The sequence below is a fragment of the Strix uralensis genome, chromosome 3 (genome assembly GCF_047716275.1).
Source record: "Strix uralensis isolate ZFMK-TIS-50842 chromosome 3, bStrUra1, whole genome shotgun sequence".
Classification (NCBI taxonomy): domain Eukaryota; kingdom Metazoa; phylum Chordata; class Aves; order Strigiformes; family Strigidae; genus Strix; species Strix uralensis.
In genome coordinates this window covers 100,100,103-100,125,864 of record NC_133974.1, presented here as the reverse complement: position 1 = coordinate 100,125,864, position 25,762 = coordinate 100,100,103, and the positions used below count along the sequence as shown (strand labels likewise).

General features: G+C 37.7%; 1 protein-coding gene across 5 annotated transcripts in view; it reads right to left on the bottom strand.

Moving 5' to 3' along the window:
* The window catches only part of THADA (THADA armadillo repeat containing), a 167,905-nt gene that overhangs the window by 63,198 nt on the left and 78,945 nt on the right, over positions 1 to 25,762 (bottom strand). For 4 of the 5 annotated variants that reach the window (XM_074863584.1, XM_074863586.1, XM_074863587.1 and 1 more), the window contains exon 30: positions 915 to 1,030. In XM_074863584.1, the coding sequence (XP_074719685.1) occupies positions 915 to 1,030 (116 nt within the window). Of the gene's footprint in view, positions 1 to 914; positions 1,031 to 22,299; positions 22,422 to 25,762 lie in introns of those variants that run through there. The other variant, XR_012628254.1, reaches the window with a different exon arrangement.

Genomic DNA, 25,762 nt, shown 5'->3' with positions numbered 1-25,762 from the left:
GCTGTAATTCTCAAAGATCAACTGTATCTTGCGTACCCCATCATTTAATACTGGCAGAAGACTTCCTCAACCCCCTAGTCACCGCCTTTCTTGAAATCACTTATGATTTTACTTTTGATGATCACAGGTTCACAAAGTAACATGGGTTTTATCAGAGAGCCACACTAGACTGCACTGTGCACACTGTACTCTGGAATATTTTACCCAGTTATTTATCTACACAAGGACTTGTGCTCTCTGTCCACAACTGATTCCTTTAAAGATTTTAGTGGGAATTTTCAAAAGCAATTGATAAGATCAAGTAGATTAAAAAAAAAAAAAAAAAGAGAGAGAGAAAAAAAGAAGAGTTTCCTTATTGCAGTATGTAGGTCATCTGAAGAACCTTTTACAGAAACCTAAAGAAAATGTTTCCAAAACTATCTGGGATTGTTTGTAGGCAGCTAGATACTTTTGATAGTTTCAACAATTGCTATATTTTTCTACTACTTTTTTGTAAAGGTCAAAGTCAGAGAAAACAGTAACATAAAAACCTTGTATATGTGGCATATTTTTCTTAGCCCAGAAGCAACATTCATCCTCAAAAAGGCTAATTCTGCAGGCATTTTCATCCACGCTTTTTTTTTTTTTAGTGACTGGACTATAAAATTTATCTGAGAATGAACGAAGACTGAAAAACAGTAATGTACACAGGTGAAGTAGACATTTTTTTTCATCCTTGCTTTCTGAAAAAAAACAAACCAAACAAAAAAAATCTCGACTAAAAAGCCAGCAAGCATCTAACATTTACATGTTTCTAGAGAAATAAATCTGTCCACTGTGCCAAAATAAAAAATAATTAAAAAAAAAAAATCAGCCAAGCCTTCCATGTTACTAACCTATGTGTATAAACATAGATATCTTGTTGTTTATCTTACCTTTTAGCCAACCACAGTTTGGTTCTTATACAGGTAATGATGTCACCCAGTCCCTGCTGAAAGTCCGAACTAACGAGCTGTTTTGATTCTAAGTATGACTGCAGCAAGTGAAAAACCTAAATAAAAAAACAACAAAAATTAAAAAATTGAAACTAGAGTCTCTAGCCACAGCTTTTCCTCCAAATAACTGTAAGATTAAAAAAGCCACCTGCAAAATGAACAATTATTACTCAAGGAAGAACACATATTCATCTGTCATAACAACAGATAGAATTCTTAAATCCCTAAATTGCCTGTTCTTTAAATTTCACTTTTCACAGTACTTGAACAATGGAACACAGAAAGTGCTGGAAGATGTTAACCTCTGGGAAGTAGCAGAGGACAGCCAGATGAACACCACTCCTACTGGCCCTTGCCAACTTAGGCATCCTTCAACTTTCAACTTTTGTGCGGTGCCATCTGCTCACCAGTGCCAGCACAACTGTTTGTGGAGCACGCTGGCAGCTTGGCCCACTGGATGGAGCAGGGCCGGTTGCACTGTACAAGTACAACCAAGGAGACAGAGAAGGGTCTTTAAAATCCACACACTGGTCAAAAAGCTTTTTAAGGGCAGTAGAATTATCATCTATAACCACTCTGAAGTGCTGACAGAAAAGTGTCTTTATTCCTGCTCCTGAGATCCTTCATTCAGGGCTCCAAACACAGTGGGCCATTGGGTTTCACAAAGAAGGGAGATGCTCGCACCTTTCCCTTCCAAGGACAGGGAAGACTGAGCTTCTGCACTGAGGCTGTGCACTGACTGAGCTATCTCCCCCAGAGCTTCACATAAAAGCCTAGTAGACATGTCCATAAAGGAAAGAATTCAACATACCAAAATAGCTTTCTGGTCGGACATGTAACAAAGCAAATAATTTCTGTTCTTAGAGACCTTCCTTTGCTATTTAAAAGCAAGTTTTCCAAGTAGTATTGAAAATATAGAAAAGTGTTAAGAAAAAACAGCGTTAAAAAAAGATGTATGGTCATCTAGATCACAAGCATGAAAAGCAAATATTGGATAATATATGAAAGCTGATACCAACTGCATAATGGAGAGGGACTCTTCAAGCCCAGCCCCTGCAGTACCCACCCTCTCTGCACTGGGAGAGGGAGCATGACACACACTTCTGACACAAGTGACGATGGCCATATCATCCCACTAAAGTTTCTACCTTTCCCATTCACATGCAAGTGAAAAGAAAACACCTAGGTGAGTTAATTTCTAAATGAAAAAACATGGAGATATGTGGTGCAGTACTGAAGCCTAATGGGAAAGATCTTGCTTGGGTTAAGGAGGTTAAATTGCACGTGCAGTTTGGAAGCTGGAACAGGAGAAACAGGGTGCTAACTCTCCCTCTTTCTTTGATTTCCCTTACAGCCTCCAATTTGAAATTCTGTTTGCCTACACAGGTAAATTACATTGATAGACATGACAGGGTTTCTATGCAAATTGAAAAAGTACGTCCCTGATTATTCATTGAAACTGGCAATATGCAGAATTTAGAAAGCTTTAGAGGTGTTATCAGACCATTTCTGAAAATACATACACAAGCATTTTATATGGAAACACTCTTAATGTGTGAGAGTATTAGCACTTCATACTTGCAAAGTGACAATTTTATGACTAACGATCAAGCCGAGACCTTCACTTCACTTTGGGAAAAGAAAAGCCTTTATATCCAGATTTTTACATCTCACATCTTGGTCTCCCGCATTCCAGCTGTCACTTGCTCCTGGGGTTATATTTTTTTTGTTTGTTTGCTTGTTTTGGAAACACAAGCACTGCCGCATAGCATTAACTTGACACAATTTCATCTGGGTTATTTTTTCTGAAATTATTCGAGTGGAAAAACAGCTGCACTGGTTTCAAATAAGCACGGAAACAGAACAGAAGAGATGTCAAGAGACTATCTAATCCATACAAACACTGAGGCAGGGTCTAAACATTCTCTGATGAAACAAATGCCTGACTGTCCTAATCCTGAAAACAGCCGAGAAAGCAGATTCCAAAATATTTGTATGCAACCTCTTCTAGTGTTTCACCTTCAAAATCCAAGCTCTTGAAGTAAGGTGTTCCTCTCCACTCCCACCCTTGCCCTCACAGTAAACAACTGTTCTCTGGACGCCATTCAGTCAGTCCAGATTTTTTCCTAGTGAGGTACTTATTAAACACAGAGATCCCACTGGGGCCCCGTTGACAGGAGCAATGAAATAAACTCTCATCCTCCTGTGTTAGCAGGTGCTCTGTAGGCAAGAGACATCCTGGAAAGATAGCTCCCATCTTGTCTTTCTGGTTTTTAAATCTTCTGTCCTCTGTACTGAACATCATTTTGTTGACAGCAGACCATATTTCTAAGATGGTCTTTCCAAGATCTTTTTGAATTTGACCTTTTTCTACAAAACACTTTGCAAAAGTGCAGGCTTGCAAACATTTGAGAGTGTCACCAGAGATCTCTACGTTGAATCCTCTTCTTCAGCCTGTGCAACTGCCTGCTTATTAACACAGGTTACGCAAGTTATCTACTCAAATTAATTTACTTCGTGAAAAACTGCACGAAGTTGCCACTACTACTAGTTTCTCTGTATTTTATTGCGGCTTGCCCTTAATCTGTTAAATAATGGACACTATAAAAGAAAAGGGATGAAAAAGGAAAATAATATATATGCAGAAGCTCCTCTTATTGCCTTTTATATCCTCTGCTAATTGAAAACCATTTGGTGCCTTAACCTTTCTGATTTTATACTTCTGTGCTTCTCTTCATTTCCAGGAACAAGAAGGGATTTACCTCTAAGCAATAATATAAAATTTGTTTCACAGTTATGAAGGGACTATCATATTTTTTCCTAGAAGCTTAAATTAATTTAATCTCTTCAGCTTTGAAAACAACTCTCAAAGTACCTCCCTCCTAAATACACAGGAAACCTAAGTAGTTTGATAGTTCAATACACAGGAAACCTAAGCAGTTTGATAGTTCAAGCAAAAGGTCTTGAGAGAGGGAGAACTGTCAGTCAAATTTGTGGATCTAATTTAGTCCAGGTAGGAAATCCAGTAATGAAAATGCAATCAAAACTCCTCTGCAGTTCAGTCTCTATATGAACCATATTTAAGCAGTAGAATTAGAAGGTACAACTCACGAAAGAGTTTGATTCACTCTTGAAAAACATTGACATTAATCAATGTTCACTACTACGGTTCTAACTTTTGACATATGCAAAATCCTCATTTTCTCATTATTTCAGTGCAAGCCCTCCATCACTTATTCAGGTCCCCTCAACAAATTTTAGAGACCTAGAAAGCTTTCCCTCACAAAGGAATTATTTTTTTCAGCATAAGATTTTAGAATGCCTAAACTAAATTTGAAATTGTAATTAATGTTGGCATGTTTTATTCAAAGCCTTATTTTATGTAAGGTAAAACTGGAGGCAACCAAACAAGCAATCTGTAAAAGTTAACCTCAATAGTTCTTCACTTCCATCATGTGTGACACATCATTCTTTGGCTTATAGTAATACTGCTGTAGACTACAAGCCAGGCAATGTTGGCAGGGGGAGGTACCAAGTTTTATGAGACTGTTTGATACAGACAATAAAATAGACAGGTTTTCCAGCACATGGCTCTCCTCAAGTCCAAAATACTATTCAATTTAAAATCCTCTGCTAAATTTCTCACTTACACATAAATGCAATGAGGTCATGGTGTTCCTTTTGTACATGGGATTGTTTTATTACACTAAGCCAATATATTAATGATTTTTTCTTTTTTAAAGGTAGTTTTACAAAATATCTGCACCACCTATAGAGGAAGGTTTATGAAGACTTACAGGATGACAGCAATTATCTTTAAATGTGACATGAACTAAACACCAAGAAAGCAGCCTGAAAAATCTTTGAGATGTTGGGAGTCTTTTTAATAGGATTGAAGATACAACAGCCAAGGTATTGTCTGTAGTTCTGTGGAACCCTGCATTAAAGATGGTGAGTTGCTGGATGCTCAAAAACCTTTTCTTTCCCTGAGCAGGCTGTTCAGGAGTCAGGCTAATACACCAGCAGGACTGTACAGACTGCCTGTCAACCTGGGCAAGAGTTGTTAAAACAGTGCAAGCCACAGGAAGTCCAAACACTCGGATACATAATGGGGAACAGTGTCCAGTGATTGACCATTCTGAGACCCTTTGGTTCATGAGGTTCTACTAACTCTGAGCCACCCGAGGCAGCACGTCCTAACCTGTTGCAGGTAAAACCACCAGCATGGGAGGACTTCCTAGTGCAGAATAACACAGCAAAACAAAACAATTCTAAAAAGGCACCAAGCCAGCCCAGGTGTGACACTATATCCTGATTTGTAAAACCCAAGGACCCAGCATGCCAATAAATGGGAGCCATGTTCTGCTCTCTAGTCATTCCCAACTTCCAGTACCTTTCCTCCCTTCCTTGGCATTGTTGATGCTTCATCCTTGTTCTTCAGCTGTAGAAGCCTCAAGAAAAGGGGAAAAGAGGAGGAGGGCAGGGAAGGGAAGAGGCAAAAAAGGAAACAGCCGGCTTGGTTCCCTGCTGGTCAATCAGCACACATATCCTTCTGTCCTGTTCACATCCATCCCCCATCAAACAGCATGCTTTCAGATGCAACACAGAGAGATTTCTGTGTCTCCCCATCATGATATGAGAAAGTTGAATGTTTTCTTTGTACCCAAGCAGACCTTAAGACATAACATCTGCTATTTTCCAAGTGTTCATTTTGGATGATCAAGTAAAAAAAAAAAAGGCACATTATTTTTTTAAAAAAATAAATACTTAAATGATTAGACATCAGCTGAGTCAAAAATATGAATCATGAGAAGCAGGAAGAAACATTTTTCTCCCCCACATCAACTCTGATAGGATATGAAGCTGATCATTATCTTTAGCAGCTCTCATATCAGCTCAAATTGCTGCATTCAAGCTGTGAAATACATTGTTAGAATAATGAAGCAATGCAACAGTGGATGAAAACTTGTATAAAACACAAAATTTAGCAAGTGCCTTTAAATTTTTTTTGATGCGATACGTACAGAGACACTGCAAATAAAACACAACCTTTTAATAAGCACAAAGTTGATCTATTCTGACACACTTTCTGTCTAACAAATTAACATTTTGTAGCATTAGCATTAATTTTATAAGAGGGACTAAGGTTTCTGAAATTACAATAAACTTTTAACTTCAGACATGAAATAACGATTAGGTGGATACCTGATGTGCATGCCCACATGTTCTTATTTCAAAGAAAACACAGCCTTCAACATGTTGCTCCACAAAGCGCCTCTTTTAAACAATCAGATTTTTCCAAAAACATGTTGAAGGTTATATAATTGCACACTTCTCAGTGAAGTAGCAAAGTTAAACTTTTCTCCCCTTAAGCTGACCTGAAGCAATAAAAACTTCTGCATGCATGCCCTCAGCTATGTTTGGATGAAATTAAGTACACAGTACAAATATTCACATTCTTAAGTGCAAAACTGAAACAATGCTCCCAGTGTTCATTTCAGTGCTTCTTGAGAAAAAAAAAAAGCAAACTGACATCAACCCAAACTGTCCATTCTCAGCATAGATCATTTAACTCCCTAAAAAAAAATACAAGGAATACAGATGTTTCACCAGCTGAAAGAAAACACTGTGTAAATACTAAACTTGGAAAAATATGCCACTCACTAAGCTATGGAGGTTTAAGCAACAAGGAAAGCCAAAAAATAGTGTTTGCAAAATGGCAGCAGTAAGGAGATTACTGCACTAAGCTAAATGTGTTTTTTTGGAATTGTTCCATCAAAAGCTTTTGCCTGAGTATTAACAGGCTAGTGAGAAAACCTCAAACATGATTTTTCTTTTCTTCTCTCATTTAAAGGCAGATGAAATTTTATTCTTCTTGTATGATAAATACAACTGCCGAGTTATCTCTATGTTCTGAAGTGAAGCCCACTTTTTCATTTTCTCACTATGACCATGTAGATAAAAACTGGCAAGCTGTTGTGACAGGTGAAGGCATTTTTATTAGGATGATAAGAAGTTCAAAGTTACAATAATTATCTCTAGGGAAAAACAAGCCCTATATATACCCCTTTTTTCTTAAAATGAAAAGTGCCAGTGTGATAATTACAATGGGACTTCTAAAAACCTCAACTACCTCCTGCCAGTTTTTCAAGAAGCTATCTATACAAAAATAGATGGGAGAGTTTATCACTATCTGGTTACCTTCTGATATTGTCCTGGTCTGTAAAAAATTATATTTGTGGAAAATAAATGTATTATTTTTACCAACAGCAAGTATGGTATGAACACAGTCCCTGCAGTTTGTGCTACTCTCGCAAACAAAAGCAGCTACACAAGTTGCAGGGCAGTAGTTTAAAACTAGTACAGAACCACAGCACACAAATATGTTGCACCAGACAGCGCTGGTGGCACCCCTGTGCCTTGCATTCTCACGGTGCATGATTCATCCTCTGCCACACTGAGGTTTAGCAACTCTGTGGATAGATCAACCCTATTACAAACATTAAGGCTTTCCTTCATCTGAAGTATTCCATTATGAGAAAAGTAGAGAGAAGATGATCTTGGGGGGGGGGGGGGGGGGGGGCGGGGCAGAGTAAATATTCTGAATTTATTTGCACATTTAAATGACAATACACTGAAGAGGAATTTCAAATATTTATCAATTCTCTTGCCGTCCCCAAACCAATGTGTTAGAAATGACATCATTTATTACATTGTTCTCATAGTCCTGGATCATCTGTATCTACCAGATTATTACAGGCATCACCCTCCTTTGTTCCTACCACCTCCTTTTTTTGAAGTCTTTAATTTCATGATGGTAATTTCACAGCTAACAGATCAGATTACTGTTTCTGTCAAATATATGATTGTCATATATGATTACTATATATGAATACTGCTTCCTTGAATTTGTTTTTGTATGAATTAATAAACTCAGTCTGAAGTTGAAATATTTCCCTTTGCAAATATTTTTCTGAGAACTGAATACATTTTTTTTCTTCCTTTAAAGCAACAGCTGGTTCACAATTCAATTGTTACATTTTTCAGCTTTGTTTTGTTAGCATATTTCATCATCTAATTACACAATTTTGGTTTATTATTCATGAGAAAGTAGGGCTTTTAAATCCTTCTTCCAAATATATCCATCAAAATTCATAAAGGCAGGTTTATAAAAGAATCAAGTTGTTTTCATTAAAATGCAGGCAAGCATGTTTTGATTGAATTAAAAAGTTGTAAAATAAGGTAGGAAAGCATCTAAAGTTATGAATAAAAATATTAGGTAACCCCATATAACCGACCAAGAATAACACAGCTGTTTAATTACCTGAAAATTATGAATGTGCTGTAACTAATGAAAGGTACAAAACGCTGAAAAATAGCAAAGTAGCTTTCTTCCCAGTGATAGACATATACCACAAAACATCCATTATTAAAAACATGTTCTTAAAATTGAAGATAACTCCTGCTTTTGTCTAAAACAAGCAACAAATGTGAAATTTCACAGATCAAAGTTCTTGCAATACCACTTGCAATACTGTTTTTATTAGGTTTATCTTCACGTTTTTCCTTCTATTTTAGTCAGGGTGAAATTGAATTCCAGCTTAAAATTTGCATATGCAAGTCAAATTCCATATTAGGAGAAAACAAAACAATGACAAGTTTGCTGCCAGCTAACATCATATTCATTAGTGTTATTAACTTGGAAGTCCTAGCTGAATTTTCTCTTAAAAGTCCACAGTTTGCCTAGTAACAGAGAAACTTGATACCTGGTCTGACTTTATAATTATTAGCTCTTTTTTACCATTAGGATTTAATATACTTTTAAAGATATCATTCTTTATAACTAAAGGTACATGTGCTGAGCAGAGAAGCCCAACTAAAAGACCTACAGAGAGACTGGCTGATGAGACAACAGAAAACCCCAGTAAGTAGATGGTGCTAAGGAAAGGCAAAGCTGACTGATGAGTAAGGGTCTTGCACACATCCTCCTAAACGTCCAGCTTGACCAGAGATGAAAGAGGCTACTGTGCAGCTGGTGGCATTTCCACTCTCTGCAAACATACCTGTTATCTTCCCAGCAGCATGTAACCAAAACCTGAAAGTCTAGAGAAATGAACACACTGGACTGTATCTTGGACACAGTTAAAACTGCGCTCAGCCTCTATTTCTGATCAGAACAAACAGCAGGAAGGATACAATGAAGTTTCCTTTCCCAATTCTATATGCTGCCATCATAAAAACCACCCATTGCTGCCTTAATCCAGCTATCTCAAAAGATACAAAGCTTTCCCCCTCCTTTAAACAGCTTTTATCTTTTTCCTTTTTTGGGGGGGTGATGGTGAAACAATTTGAAAAGATTCTTTCCCAGACTACATCCTCATAACAGTTGTCCTCCTCACAGCCACATGAAGGAGACAAAATGCAAATAAAAGACCAAGGTACACAGCCTTGTTTATTGAGGGATATTTACAATTAGGAAGAAAATTAAAGGATACAGCCACCCCACTGACACTAAGAAGCTGACACATGCAACAGAGTCCGTATAAACATGTTTGTAAGAAGTGCTCGGAAGTACACTGCTACTTGACCCCGCAGCTTTGCTGGTTTCAGCAGAGGTGATCTTGTGGCTCAGGAATGTCTGCATTAACCCAAGCTGAGAAAATAATTAGAAGTAAGCTATACTGATTTGATGCTTTTATTTCCTAAATTCACATTATAGCATAAAGTGAAGTAAAGCTTGCAGCTTCAGAAAACAATTTTCTTCTCTCAGCTAATGATTTTAAACTTATACAAGAGAAAATACATATGCAGGTCTCTCTCAAACAAAAGAAAAACATCCTGTATTTTTAAAGTCTGAGGAATAATCTGCCACATTGAATGTCCAAGTGCAGATAGCTGTACCCATGAAAGAAAAAGGTGGTGCTTTTCAGGGTCATACGACATCTTCCTAAAGCTTTTCCTCATTCATACATCAAGTCAGTCATAACCTTTACAAGCATATTGTCACTTTTAATGGCTCCTTTTACATGTGAGGAACTCAATATTGCCAACTGCACTCTTTTGTTTGAACTCTAAACCAACATTTTTATAATGTTAGGGTGCTGAATTTAGTACAAGATTGACCGTTCTTCCACGGCAGGGATTGCTGCACCTCTCTTTGAGTGCAAATAATAGGGAAAATGTCCCTCCCTTAAAGAAAATTCTCACACAATTAGTTGTTGATAACAACGGGGACATTAGGGGCTACAACCATACAGATATATCAAACACCATCCATGTTGGTGCCTAGACCCTGAACTCAAATGCCATACTCCTCCGTTGCAGAGTAGCACAGCTGAATGCAGGTAGAACTCACAGGAATTTTCCTCTGTGAAAATTACCCTACAAAAAAGGAACATGCAACTGAAACATGCAATAAAAAGAACTTTGTCTAGACAACATAGCTAATATGTGGGCTTAACTTGTAGATAAGTCAAACTGAATTCTAAGCGTAAACATTAATAATTAGTAGTTCAGCTCTACCAAAGGCAGTATACAGGAGAGCAGCACAAAGGAAGGTGTGTGTAGTGCAAACTATTTTTTTTTTTTTAAATTACAGTAACATCTAGAAAGTAATTCATGTGAGAGGATCCCACTGAGCTGTACCATGAGAGGGAACAGACAATCCTCAGCCAAAAAGCCATCCTACAGATTTAGTTTCACTGTACTACAAGGCAGTAGGATTCAGCACAGGATGATGTGGATACAGCCACTTTCCAACAAAGAAGATCATCTGAGAGAAGAGCAGACTGGCTTCCCGAAATATACATCATCCTTTTACTTTACCCCCATACCAAAAGGATTATTATAGAAGAGTCTTGCAGGCAAGGAAACAGAGAGATTAAGTGATTTAATTAAAATCTACAGAGGATGCATCCGAGAGACAGATTTAACTCAGATCCTTTAAGTTCCAGTTCACAGATAGTCACCATGTGCGTGAGAATTTATGTCTGGAGAAAAAATGACTAAATTATGCTTTAAGTATAATTTTTTGAAAGCACTTTGCTCTCCAGAGAAAACAGTGGGAAGAATACATGTAGGATGTAGACTGTACCACCAAAAACACAGAAAATATAGACAGTATTTCCCCAGAGTTCATCAGTTTTGGACACTGATCTTGCTGAAGTTTCCTACTGGTATCATGTATCTTTTGAAACTATGAAGTTCATAGAAACATAGATAACTTATGATGAAACTTAAACTACAGCAAATACATGAATCATGTTACTGCTGAAACTCAGCAGATTTTTGCCTTACGCATATGGACAAGCTATTTATAAATTTTTACTTCCCATCAGGCTCAGCATGATGTCAGCTTACAATAACAAGTTAATGTTAATGTTTTCCAGTAATTTTCGCAGTGCCATTTAACTGCAAGTGCCCTAGCCAAGGTAAACTTAAGGGCAAGGAAAGGCCTAGCTACATAATCAGAGAACAGCATTAATGAATTTTGCATCTCTGCTTTGAACACTTGGAATTCTACCTGCAATATATTTCTCTTTTGTTGCCAAAGTTTAATCTCGCTCGCCAGCTGATTACATCTCCCCAAAACAGCTCAAATATTCCTTCTGATTTTAATTAGCCACAAAGCTTCATCGCCTTGTGGATTTTTTTCCCCCCAAACAAGCATCCCACGCTATCACAGAAAGTGCCAAACTCAAAGCTATCAAACATTTCCTGAGCTCTAGTAAGCTCACGCACTTTTACAATCAGCAGCATCACATCAGAGGAATGCTGTCTCTGTGAATTCGCCAGTAACAGACAAGTTCCAAAGAAAAATTATGAAATTTGCTGGGGCTCTTCTTTTCATAGGCATTAGAAGCTGTTCTGGAAGATCTGTTCCTTATTATTATTTTTCCCCTTGTCTCTTCCACTAGCACGCAATTGGTAAGATATGCTTTTGACAAAAAGGAATGTCAACAACAACGGTTTTTATGGCAGAAAGGTTTTTTTGAAAAGCAAGTTCTCCCAACTCATTTCCTTGTTCAAGACCACCTTCTCCAACATTTGCACATGTTTGCCTTTGATTTTATGATCCCAGAGGAGTACAGCTGTCTCACTGTCTCTGAAAACAGTTCTAAGAACACTTTTTAAAGCTGCTGTAACTTAACCCTCCACTCGCTTTGGATATTGAACTGCATTGAGGTTGCCTTCTGAAAACAGCAACGCCAATAGTAGATGCTACCATGCCCACCACTTCTTCAACACTGCATCCTGCTGAAGTTTGACAACTTCAGACCTCCTAGCCAGGCTTCTAATGAAAGCAAACTCTCCACTCCCTTCAGTCACAAGAGTTAGGTCAGCAGGTTAATCTTACTCCTTTTTACCGGAATGGCTCAGAGAGGACCACCAGCTGATCTGTGGCAGCTGCAACACCCAGCAGAGGGCTAGTTATGATCAGCTGGATGTGGACTGCTGTGTACAAGCTGTTTGCAGAGCACAAGCCTACAGAAATCCCCTGGCATTAAAGCCTCAGAACTGGAAACAAGAGCAATGACCAGGCAATGCCCCCATTTCACTACATGCCAGATTTGCTCAAAGCAGCTGAAAACTATTCTGCATCAATGACATAAGGAACTATCGGGATACTTCATACCCTTTTTCTTGCAAATAAACACCAAAACCAAGGTGGTCAGAGTATCTCAGCGGGTTCTTCAGTGTCTTCCCCCTTTGCAATCAGTACCAATTTGGTCTTGCCTGTGTTCATCTCCACCCACCACTCCACAGGCAGTAAGTATCCTGTTACTTTTGTATTTTACCAGTGGGTGCAACAGCACCCACTAAAATCAATAGTTTCTTTAGTTAACAGATTAAACATTTGCTGTTTACTACCTTTAGAGAAACTAAACCGTAATCCATGGAGAGCTTGCAGTTTTAAGTTACTTCACAGTCTGAATTTGGCAGAACAGAAATGAGTGGAAGTGACCACTACCCTCTCTTACATATTCCCATTACTTTGTTCATAACTTCTGATAAACCATAAAGTTGCAAAAAGGTGCCACACAGAATGGCTGCTCGTCACATAGATCTTATACGTATCTCCATTATCACAGTGTTGCAGTCTTTTAGAGCCCTAGAGATGTCTGTACCATACCCTGTCCTAAATCCTGATCACAAAGTATCTATGATCTTGGTCATCAACAGATTTTTCTGGGGATTGATGGTTTACATTGAAGGATCATCACATAATGCAGCATAATTTTTTTTTTGGAAGCAACAAAATTTACTACAGAAATAAAACTACAGAAAAGCACATATGAAGTATGATTGCTTCAAACTCAAACCCTCAAAATATTTCAATTTGGTGAAAAGGACAACAAAATTAATTAGCAACATGATGCTGTCAGAAGTTACTGAATCCACCGAGGTAACTTAGGAGTCTACTTCAATTCCACACAACTCCAGAAGTTAACTGCACTTGGAAAAACAAGAGAACTTTATTTGAAACTAAGTTCCCTTTTTTCCCTCTCCAAACAGTATTAAGCCTTTTCTGTGCACTCTGATCAGTCTTGTTGGCCTCAAAATACATTAAAAATTATCAACCAGCTGCAAAAGGGGAGTCCACATATTTATTTATTTACTTAAAGAGGATGAGTGCTCTCCTAGTAAGCTACAGATAAAATAGAGTAGAAGCTTTTTGTTAAACAGGTTAAAGGTCAAAATAAAATACTTATTGATGACATGGTTTTCACTACAAAAATCTGTGAAGGGATCCCCTACAGATAGCATTGTGTACAATACAGTAACACTAGTTGGTATGAATGTTTTGTATTATAAGCCACAAAAGAAAAGTTTCCTCAAATTTGTCACCTAGTTCTCTATTTTAGTACTGTACAAATTTGACAAATATCATATCTGCCACCCAAAATAACACATTTTTTCCTTTTTTCCCAGGAAACTCAGGCTAACTAAAGAAAAAGACCCAAATCAAGCTTCTCTTGAAATTCAGTAATGAGTATGTGACAATAAATACCTCCTGCTCATGACACATGACACCAAAATTGAATGGCATCGTCCATCATCCAGGGAGACCTCTGAAGTGTTTTATGCTTGTATAATTGCAGCACTGCAATTGTTTTGAGGATTTCTGTGGCTATCATGGTACTGTGATTCTATTCAACAAAGTTGTTTCTGTAAAACCCCAGGGATCACCCATGTAGATAAAGCCATAAGCCCCATTCACGTACTGACTGAATGAAAAAATATATATGACTGACTCCCAACTTCTAAGCCTTTCTTCCTGTTGTCCTATATAATCTGTATAAATAACACTGAAATAAAACTGAATTAAAGATAACACTGAGATAGAACATAAATTCCTCTGAAAGGAAAAGGCTGATGGAAAAACAGCAAAACTGAACTAGCCAAACAGTTGATGGAAAAAAGTGTCAAGGGCTGCGGTGGTTATAAACACCTCTCTTTCTGAGGAAATCTGACTGTTAATATCGAAGCCTACCACACTCTGAAAGAGTAAAAAACCCAAGAAGTTACTGCAGTAATAAGTTGAGAGCTGGACATGATAAATTTAACAATATCCACAACTTGACTTAGAAAATATCTAGCTAACTTATTTGGGCCATGTGATCATGGAAGTTCACAAATTAAATTTCATATGAAATGAACTTCCTGTTCACAAAGTACATTATACAATACTGAAAAGAGCTTTAAATATTGTTAGAGCTATTAATCCTTACATCAGATTAAAATGACAATGCTGTATATTCAATGTATCTGTCTAAAAGGTCTTTAACTTTAAAAATAACTTTTTACCTATCTAAGAGTGCAATATGGCTTTTCAGAAAAATGAAGAACATGAAACAATTCTCTACAGGTTACATTACTTTGTAGTTCTATTTCCTTCTTTAATACTGTGTATCTACACCACTGTTACCAACAGTTCATTTTTTTTAGGGAAAACAGTATTATGCTTTTATTGCTAAAGGCAGTATGAGGTTACAAAGATAACTTTTTTTTCCTCCTCAGTGATCAGAGTGCCAAGACGCCATATTTTATATATTTTAAAACTAGTTAAACATAAAATGCTCATTTGGGCTTTTTTAACCTTTCTTTCACTTCTGACAACAGAAGATGCCTGATGCTGCAATATAATTTTTAAATGTCTCTGAGAGTACAATAATCCAAGAAAAACAGCTAGTCATAAGAGTATTACCTCATCAGTTCCTAATATCTACAGAATCTACTTTAGTGTGATTAATTTTGAAATAATTTCTTACAATATGAAAATTCAGAAGTATGAATGATTGACTCAAAACAGCAAACCAAAAGAAGCGTTTCTATTGCTGGAAACACTTGATGTAGTAAGAACAACACTTACTACAGAGGTTTGAAACCCTGCCTGCTCAACAAGTCTCCTGTGAGAGAGTAGTACCCAAAGGTGATTACACCAAGTCCTGTCCTTTTGAAATGCTTCAGGACTATCTATGGGCTGCAGTTTTATGCTGCAACAGAGGATATAAACATACAGCATATGTTTTTTATTAGATGTTACATCAGGAAATAACAACTATTAACATCAGCTATTTGGCAAGATGTATATGTGAAGTCTTTTAGAGTGTTACTATGTCCATCTCTACATTTTCCTTAGGCTTTTTTGGAAGTGGGTAGTATTCACTAGATGGGACGATAGTAGCATCACTATGGTACACATTTATTTCCATGATGGCATTAATTACTTTTGTATTAACATAATAACCTAAAAAGTATGAAGTGTGTAGGGTGTTTCACATAAGATACTGACAATATGATTTAAAATTTCTTTTTTGTCTTGAGTTGATCAGGGTTCAAAAGTGACTCCATTTCAAAGAGCAAAGGCTCTAGCTAGTATTTCTTATGGCACAAAATGATTCAATAGGTAAAAAAATTAGAATGAAAAGAAACAAGTCAAACCACACATGCAAGAATAGCTCCATTTATATTTCCTTTGGCAAAAAGTGATTATTGGTCTTTCTACAGTTTCCTGTTCTAATTGCCAGTGGTGTCTGTTTCACAAATGAAATGAGACAGTCAGAAAACCAGAGAAGAATAAATGAAAGATTTCTTGCAATTTACAAATGTGAGACGAGTACATAATAGGCATTTTGTTTGCTATAGAAGTATTTTTAGAGATGTTTTAAGTTGGCTTTTCCTACCTTAAACTATTTTTTTTCATTGAAGAATAGCAACTTAGTATTATAAAGCTACACAAATGCATGCATTTGGATGGTGGAAAGGAAGAAAAGGTGCTAAGAAACTTCAACTATACCGAAGTCAAACTCAGTATGAACTATAAATGCTCAATATCTTTCATCTAGGTCATGAATATTTAAGTGCTGAATTCCTAAGTGATTTCTTGTAGTGAAACAGAAGTTTTAATCTTATTATTGGTGTGTTTGCACTGAAATAGGACAAATCTGATTTCCAAAGTTTAAAGCTTTCCCAACACCCACTTCTGACACAAAGACATTTCTGCATCTATGGAAATACCTGTATATTTGAGAAAAAGATTAATAACCATTGCTTATTTTCCACCACAAAAACAGGCCAGAACAAACTACTACCATCTGGAGAGGTCTGTCAAAACCAGACGAAACCATTCATTGTAGATGTGAAGACATACTGAATCTGTAGTGTACGCTTTAGAATAAAAGTCAATATACAGATACATTTGGCATGCACTTCTGACAGCATGGTAATAACCCTACTGCAATAAGCAACAACATACCAAGACAGCAGCTACTTTTTAAGAGAGGATGGGGTCCAGAACAGATATATAGAGGAGTAAGCACTGAAACAAGAGCTGGCAGGAGGGAGTTGATAGTGAAGGTGCCAGGGGAAACAGGGAGAGATAACAGAGGTGCAAGCCTGAGAAGGAATGACGGAGGACAGAATAGAAGCACCTGCTGCTTATCATGCCTTCAGAAGCCTCATTCATTCTTTGCTTGCTTGAAGCTGTGTGGGAGGTTTCCACACTCCCAAACATCAAGGAGACTCTGATGATCCAGAGACAACTGTCACCTTTTATAAAAGAATGAGGAGAGAAAACGAGGGACCTTGACAGGTGATAAATTTACAAGCATCCCTGTCACCCTCTCAGCATCCCCCTAGCCCTCTTCTGCAGTTAGGCCACACCCAGGCTGTTTTCAGGACCTGATGAGGGCTCTGCAGGTACTTCAAGTCTAAGAGCTGCAGCTCCACTGGAAGCAGCATTTTTGATGATCCAACTCAGAATCCACATTATTCATTGAGGGTGTTAGCAGCAGTGCCCCAGAACTGGGAACATACTGTACTAGACAGTAGAAAACATATTTTATTTCACTAAAGCATTGCTCCCCACATAGCCCCTGATCTAAAAGCAAAACGTATAGATAGACCCTTATAGTAAGACGCCACCCCTTACCCTTCAAAAAAACCCCACAACCCTTCACCACTAGATACAAGTGTAACACAGCTGTTTCTTGTTAGCCCTGCCCCCACATAAACTTTCTGTCCCATGTAGTTTCTTTATGCCAGTCAAATTTCTGTACAATCCTTCCTCAGCCTGGATATCCATTTCCCATTCTCTTCTGGCCCATGAATAAACAGCATCAGAGGAACAAAACCAGAGGAACACATTTCCAGAGTATGCCATCAGTTCAGATTCAGAGTCATTTAGAGCCTGAGTTAAAAAAACCACTTTAAGTCAAACAGCCATGTGAAAGCTGTTCCTAGAAAATTTTAGCACCATAACAATAACTACTTCAGACATGCAGATATTCTAAAATAATTAATAAAACCAAGAAAAAACAGTGGTAAAAAACACTACTGCAAGAAATGCCTGTGACATACAGACAGAAAAAAAGTAAAGCAAGTAACATGCTCTTAAACTTAGTTGAAGAAGGAAAAAGTACACTGCATTCATTCAAAAAATTCTAATTTGACTCATGAACACTCTGAAAGTGATTTTCAAACCTTGGAAAAGTGTCTTATTCTTGTTTTGTGTTTACTTTGTTTGATTTTCTTAGATTTTCAGGGTTTTCCTCCTCTACTCCTTTCAACTTTTTGTTCCACTATTTGAGATTCTTGCATCCTAGCCTTCAGTATAGGTTAAGCCTTTACTGAACAGTTATCCACTTAAGACTACTCATCCCCCTTCATTCACTTCACCCATCCAGCATTCTTTTAAATGCCAATTTTTCCAGCTTTCTCCTCCTTTCGTGGAGGGTATTCTTCTGCTTTGTAAACCGGCTGAGAAAGCTTCTAAAGACCAAAGAAGGCACCTTCCCACATTTCTCACTATAGCCCGAACTTCTGAAAACACAGAGCACAGTAAAAAGTCTTCACTGTTCATAAATATTTTTTATATGTCCTCAAGCAGTCAGAACTTATCATGGATGGGTATTTTTAAAAGTATATCCAGGAAGTGTATCCAGGATTATCTTTTTTTTGGCTCTGAAAGTTTTCAAGACATGGTTTGTAGATCAAAAGGAAAAGAAAAAAAATCCTATGCGGGTGGGACTGAAAACATGTTTTTGGAGATGAAAAATGAACTCTGTGGAGTACTAAATTAATCCTCTGCACCACCTAGGAGAATATTATATCTTTGGTACACTTTACAGGTTTCAACTTTTCCCTTCCCAACTGTAAAAACATAAAAACATCCTCTGCCTGTGACAGAGTGATAGGATTGCTTTCCTGACTAATCATGAGGGATACTTAAAGATTTGTAATACAAAACAGGTGCAAGAAATATGCATAGAATTGAACACTTGAAAAATTTAGACTTCACAAGAGTTCAATTCTTGTTCTGGGAGGTCTAAATCAAGTTAACCAGCCAGTGCCCAAAATAGTTCCAACTCTCTTCAGGAAGATTTAAGTAGTAAAAAATAGAACACTGTGCTAATATTATTTGTTTCCAGCATCTCCATCATCTATAAAGAAAATAATCTATCCACTGTGAAAACTGTACCTATAAGAAGGATTTCTTTTTCCTAGGTTTAATCCTAACACCTAATAAAAGTTGCTCTATATAACCACATTCATATATAGTGTTTTCAATCACTTCACATAACTAGAGAAGTTAGCTGAACACTAGTGATGCTTTATGGCTGTAACTGAACACCAGGCAAGGTACCTCAAATGGCTGCACACACAGCCACCCTGCAATCTCTGCTAGCAACACGGGTTGCAAGAGCTTTTATTCATTAAGGAGTGGTCCTGGGTGCACTGGATCAGGGAGGCCAAAACATCTGCATAGCAACTGCTTGTCACAGCCATAGTAATAAGCGTCAAAATCTAGCGTGTGGGAGAGGGGAGGCAGTGCATCCATCAAGTCATCCATTCCACTTTACGGAGGGGCAACTGTCACACTACCCCAGCACAACCCAGAGTAGTCATTATTATAGCTACCTCTCAACTAAAAATAGCAGCAGCCTTGTTTTCACTAGTTGATGAATATTGCTTATTCTATTCTAAAACCACACTTTTTTAAAAATTTCAAAGATGTGAACACGAGGTTAACACCAATAGCATCTCTGTATATCCTTAGTTGCTGTAGGAAGGAACTTGGTAACGATGCAGAAACTGAATTAAAAGACCTAACAGAGTTGTAAGAGCTGTCTAAATCTATGCCCGTTTGAAAACTAGTGACATGTCTCAGAAAGTCAGAGACATAATATTTGGGAGCATTCTAATTACAGTTAAAACAACTTTAAAGCAATGTACAGCTAGCAGATCTGCCTAGTCAATTAGCAGTACCACATGAGGGTTTGTTTTTTTTTTTTTTTTAAAAAAAAGCATCTGTAAGAAAATCTCTGGCAAAATCTCATTATTTTCTTTCAGAGACTGTCTCCTCCCATTGCTGGAACTTAGTTGCATTTCTGTTGCATTCAAATATAAATCTTGTACTCAAATGCTTACTGCCTCCTTGTATCAGTGTACTCCTATGCAACAGTTAATATGAATTTACAACATGAAGAAATGAGACAACTGTTTGTTACTGCCAGCTACATATATGTGAATATGTTTTCAACTTTGATGTCAGTATTTCTTTTCTCTTTGTACTGATCTTAATAGTAAGGCTTATCTTGAACACTAAAAACTAAGCTTAGAAAAGAAACAGCTGGAAGGAAGTTTCACTGGAAAACATTTAATTATAGCAGGTTTATTTCTTTGATCTGTAGATAATGCAACATTTGTTTACTATATTGAGTTTTTATAAGACAACGTTGAACTGCCACACTTCAAACTTCACTGCCAAGGCAAATAAAATGTAACTCACCATAGTTAATGTTTCTGTGCTACTGAATAAAGCCAAATAAACAATATACTACTTCCCCATTCATTCCCTCAGACCCTAGAGATCCTTTGTCTTCAAACCAAAACAGGATAATATAGTCACTGACACCCCTACTGGTAATTCACATGAAGGATTTTTAGGTCAAGCTAACAAGTAGTATACCTCTTTCTTTCACTCAGCCACAAGGACCAACATCCAAGAATGACCTTCAAAATATATTTGCCTAATTTGTCTCCTGTTGTCATATTCTCACACCCTAGCCACTGGAGTCTGTGGGTTTTTATTACCTATTCTGTCCTGTAATAAAGGAGGTCCCATGACTGCTTGCTAGCTCTTCTTCATGCATCATTCTTCTCTGCTTTATTTTAAAATGCTCGCATTTAAATTGTCTTTATTCCTCTGAGTAAGTGTCCAAGCATTAAACTCATAAAACATGAGAGTGATCATAATCTCAAATACCTGAAGCTTGACCTTCCTTTGTAGCAACTTAAGCTGAAATCCTCCTCCTCTCAAAGGAAGGAAAAAGGCATCCCCATTCATCAGGCAGGCTCTACTTTCATCAACAACAAACTATCTTAATACAACTCTTCTGGATTTTTAAACTACCTAGCATGCATATTGATGTTTTCATCATAAACTGCTTCTTTTCATCACTACAACTATGTACTTAATTTTTATCTTCCACAAAGTCACATCCATACATCTCTGGCTCAAGACTACTCTAAGCTAATACAGCACATACAGATGTTTCTCCAGCTGTTTGGTATGTGTTGTTCTCTTGCCTAGGCTTGTGCTATCAGTCCTTGCTGGAAGCAACACACTAAGTCAGTCAGACCTTTGCATGACCCAGTATGGCTATTCTCAGGTTATGTTCTTGTCCAGGTTTTCTTGCTGCTTTAACGAAGTCTCCAACCATCCTTTAAATCAATTTTTCCATCTTTAAATAACTTCTTCCAGCTCTCCATTATTATTTAAAGCATCAGCATATCCAAACAGTAGATACAGATAATTTGAAGTTCTACCATCGCACAAACCTCACCATATTTAATAAACTCCAGAAAGAAAAAAATCACTTTCACAAAAGCCATACAGATGGCAGAAAAATCTGCCATGTAACCATGCAGGTTTTTTAATCATATTATTATTTTTTAATACAAGCAATCTATATTCTTTCATTGTAAAGTATTTTCAGAAAGATGAGTCTAATTCTATAGGATGCTGCTATTTCCTGAAAAATAGTAACTGCTAATTTCTTGTCCCATTGAAGTCAGTGGGAAATTTAATTTTTAAAATTAATGTTAATTAATGTAAAGAGTTATGAAGCCCTCTATCTCCTATTAAATCTAATTTTTGTCACAGGCAACTGACTAAGTTGATGTGACTCAGTCTGTTCTTTAGATCTGAGAGAGATGCAACAGTGCTGCTGGTTTCAAAAGTAAAACAGAAAAAGGTTCAAAAACTCAACCAACATTCCTTGCACAAGACTTCACATTCATATGCCAAACAGAATTGTTTGAATTGGTGAATATAAAAAGAAAAACAAACCACAAAAACAAACCAAAAAAGCCAAAACCCCAAAACACCTCTCTGAACCAGCCTACTGCTATAAAACCAATTTAGCTAATTGAAACTACAGAATTTGCTTGAAAATTCAAAATGTGGAGAAAATCTGAATATTAAGAGTAACAATTTGTGAAGAGTAACTGACTACTGATTGATGACACTCAAAACAACATTAAATAAGTGAATTTCCATTTTTATCTTCATGGAGTTTTAACCCTGCATCAAAGCACAACAAATTCTGTTTTGTTTGTCCCTTGCCAGTTAAATTTTGTATTTCTTTAAGAACAGGTCATGTGCACCCCTCAGATAGAAGAAGATACTGTTCTTCTCTTGAGATGCAAAACACTGACATATGTTCAGGGAAGAAATTTCAGGATAAATGAGTAGGAGTGACAAAGTAACAGCAATAAGTGGGAAGACTGCAGTGAGAAGAAAAGCTACCAGCCAGACCTCTGATGAGAAGATGGGGGAATGGAGAGAAATCTTCCTAGGGACCACAGCAGACCAGGCAGAATTTCTGTGACTTTGAGTTACAGCAGTCACCAAAACCAGTCACGATGGGAAGGATCCACCTGCAAGCACATGATAGGCCAGCAGAGGTTTTTATTTTATCCTATGCAGTTGTTTGATTGCTTGTACAAAGTAACACCAACAATGTAAATAATCTTCATGAAGAAAGTAGCTTCCAGCCAGAAATTGCTCCTCAATGATATGTGCAGCTGGGAACTTCTACAAAAAGTTTTATCTTGGACAATACAATCCATATCCTGATGGAGGCTGCAAATGGAGGCAGCACACACATTTAAACAAAGTCACGTAGTTTCCCTCTCTTCATATACAAGCAGCAAACGATGAGGGAGAAGTCCCTGAAACCTCCTTTCTCCTAATCTGTGCCCAAAAGATGCCAAAGGGAATGCAACACGCTCTCCAAAAAGAAGGCACTGTGTAGTGAATGGGACAGATAAGGGAAGCAAAATTTTTTGTACTCTTCTGTATCCCAATCTCAAGCTAGACACTGTCGGCATTTAGTTATAAATCCACGCAAGATCGCTAGGTTAGCACCTTCAACATTTCAGAAGTGTCCAAAACAAAGCACAGAGAAGTTAAATGAAAACCCAGTGCCTCTTTTCATAACTTTCATTTACCTGATCCCATTATGTTCTAAAAGTACAAAACTGTAGACTTGCCAAAGTGAACATGAGGAAGATTAAACTGATAATATACAAGAGGTAATGACCCAATTGATGTGCAGATTCTTTCATTTGAAAAAGAAATAAACCTTAATAGTAATTACATCTGCTCCATGATTAATTGCAGCTGCCCAATGAATCATTCTCAATATGAAACCATGAGGACATGTACACTCTCATTTGAGTACAGATTTTTCCAGTGCACAAATGTGAAAGATTTCTGGAAACTAGTGAGTGCAGAACTGTGACTGAAGGCTCCAGTCATACTGCTGCCATTCTGCTCTATTATTAACAACTAGATTCTAGGTCTATGCACACCACACAGCCTTTGCAATCCAGCATCAATCACGTTATCTGATTCTTACAAGATAAAAACAAAAGCTGAAGTTTAACATCTGCCTTCCTTGGCAAACCAATCTGAAAGTTCAGGCATTTGGGAGTTTTTCTTAATCATCATAAATAATCTACAACCAGATGAATTAAAGGTGCTGCCTGTTTTCTGGGCAAATCATGCTTAGGGTCCCTGTAACTTCTCATTAAAGCACCCAAAGGAAGAGGTAATTTAAGAGGTCTTTGTGCAGATGCAGGGCTGTGATCTTGTTGGGATCACAGAGACAAGACAGGATAGCTGACATGTTTGGAGTGCTGCAGTGGAGGGATACAGGCTCTTTAGGAAGGACAGGTGGGGAAGATGAGAAGATGGAGTTGCCCTCTATGTGAGAGAACAGCTGCAATGCATGGAGCTCTGCCTGGGGATGGATGATGAGCCAGCTGGGAGCTTATAGGTAAGGACTAAAGAGGAGACCAGTATGGGTGACACTGTAGTGGGTGTCTGCTATAGGCCACTAAACCAGAAAGAACAAGCGGATGAGACCACCTACAGACAGCTAGAAGTAGCTTTGCATTTTCAGGCCCTGGTCCTCATAGGGGTCTTCAACCACCCCGGTATCTGCTGGAGGACCAACACAGCACAGCATAAGCAATCTAGGGGGTTCCTGGAGAGCACTGATGACAACTACCTGATAAAAGCAATAGACGAGACAACAAGGACAAATGCTCTGATGGACCTCATACTCACAAACAACGAATGACTCACTGAGGATGTGAAGGTCAAAGGCAGCCTTAGCTGCAGTGACCGTGAGATGGTGGTTTTTTCAGTATCCTGAGAGGAAGGAGCAGGGCAAAAAGCAAGATCACAACCCTGGACTTCATGAGAGCAGATTTTGGCCACTTCCTGGGTCTGCTTGATAGGAGTCCTGTAGGATAAGGCCCTAGAGGGAGTGGGGTCCAAGAAAGCTGGTTAATATTCAAGGACCACTTCCTCCAAACTCAAGAGCAGTCCATCCCAACAAGCTAGAACTCAGGCAAACATGCCAGGAGGCCTGCATGGATGAACAAGGAGCTTGTGACAAAACTCAAACAGAAAGGGAGTATACAGAAGGTGGAAGCAGGGACAGGTAGCCTGGGAGGAAAACAGAGACACTGTCCAAGCATGCAGAGATGCAGTCAGGGAACACAAAGCCCACCTGGAGATGAATCTGACTGAGGTATGGCTGAGGTGCTACTGGATGTTGTCTTCATCTCAGTCTTTACTTTCCATGGTTAGGAATAACACATGCCCAAGCTTTCTTTCCCTAGTATGCCCAGAAGCTTACCTTCTTGGACTTCGTTCAGTATAAAGTGTAAGCGCACAGAAGATGTTATCTAAACTGTATATAAAAACTGTTTCAATTAGTTATTTCCAATCCAAGTAAAATTGATGTTTATAATATTCAAACCTTTATTTGCAATAACAATCTTAAAAACTAATTTGAGTAATTTACTTCAAAATTTTTATGGTTTACACAAGACCATCTACAACAATAAAAGCTATGAATGTTATACCCACAAACCTATGCAAACAAGAATTAACCAGGTGCAGACTGATGGAAATAAAAATTCTGCATAGCTACATGAAGATGCCCCAATCACTTTTAATGATCAAAGAATCATTAAAAAATCAAGGGGAGACTGGCAGGAATCGCAAGTAATCATCTGTCCATCCCCCAGGGCCAGGCAAAATCTTAATATACATGATGACAGATCCACTATTTGTAAGTGCTGAACATTAACGCGTGCTTAATGTTAGAAAGTAGTTTCTAATATTTAAGCTCATATTGGACTCTGTTAATGAACTAAGGGAGAAAAGTATACCTTTCAGATATCAGCTTCCATTTTCCAAGACTAAGTATTTCAGCAGAAATCTCTTGGAAGGCTACAGCAAATTTTTGCCCTGGCCTTCCCAATTTCACCTCTGCCTTTCCTCTTTGCTTCAGTATGTTTCTTCTTGCTTTGCATTCAGTGGAGAACTCCTAATTTGTCCAATTTGGTGTGTTATTACACTTTCTATCCATTCTGTGTTAGGTTGATTTGTACTTCTGGAGTTACAGTTTCTTTGAGGAACTACCAAGTCTCCATGATTTCTGTTTCACTTAAGGCTCATTTCCATGTGAGATCTCTCTATGAATTCTAAATTAAGTGAACCTCGAGCTTCACTAATGTTTGGAGATCTTTGATTAACTCTTGACTCTAACAAGTGTTTTGTTTGAGACATTCAGGCTTATTGCAACTGCATAGAATTAGGCAAACTGAAGACTGGAAGCTTTCATAAACATCAGGACTCGAAACACACTCTTTTACATACGTGTCATCTTTACTGTAGTTTTAAGAGACCCAGTTAAGAC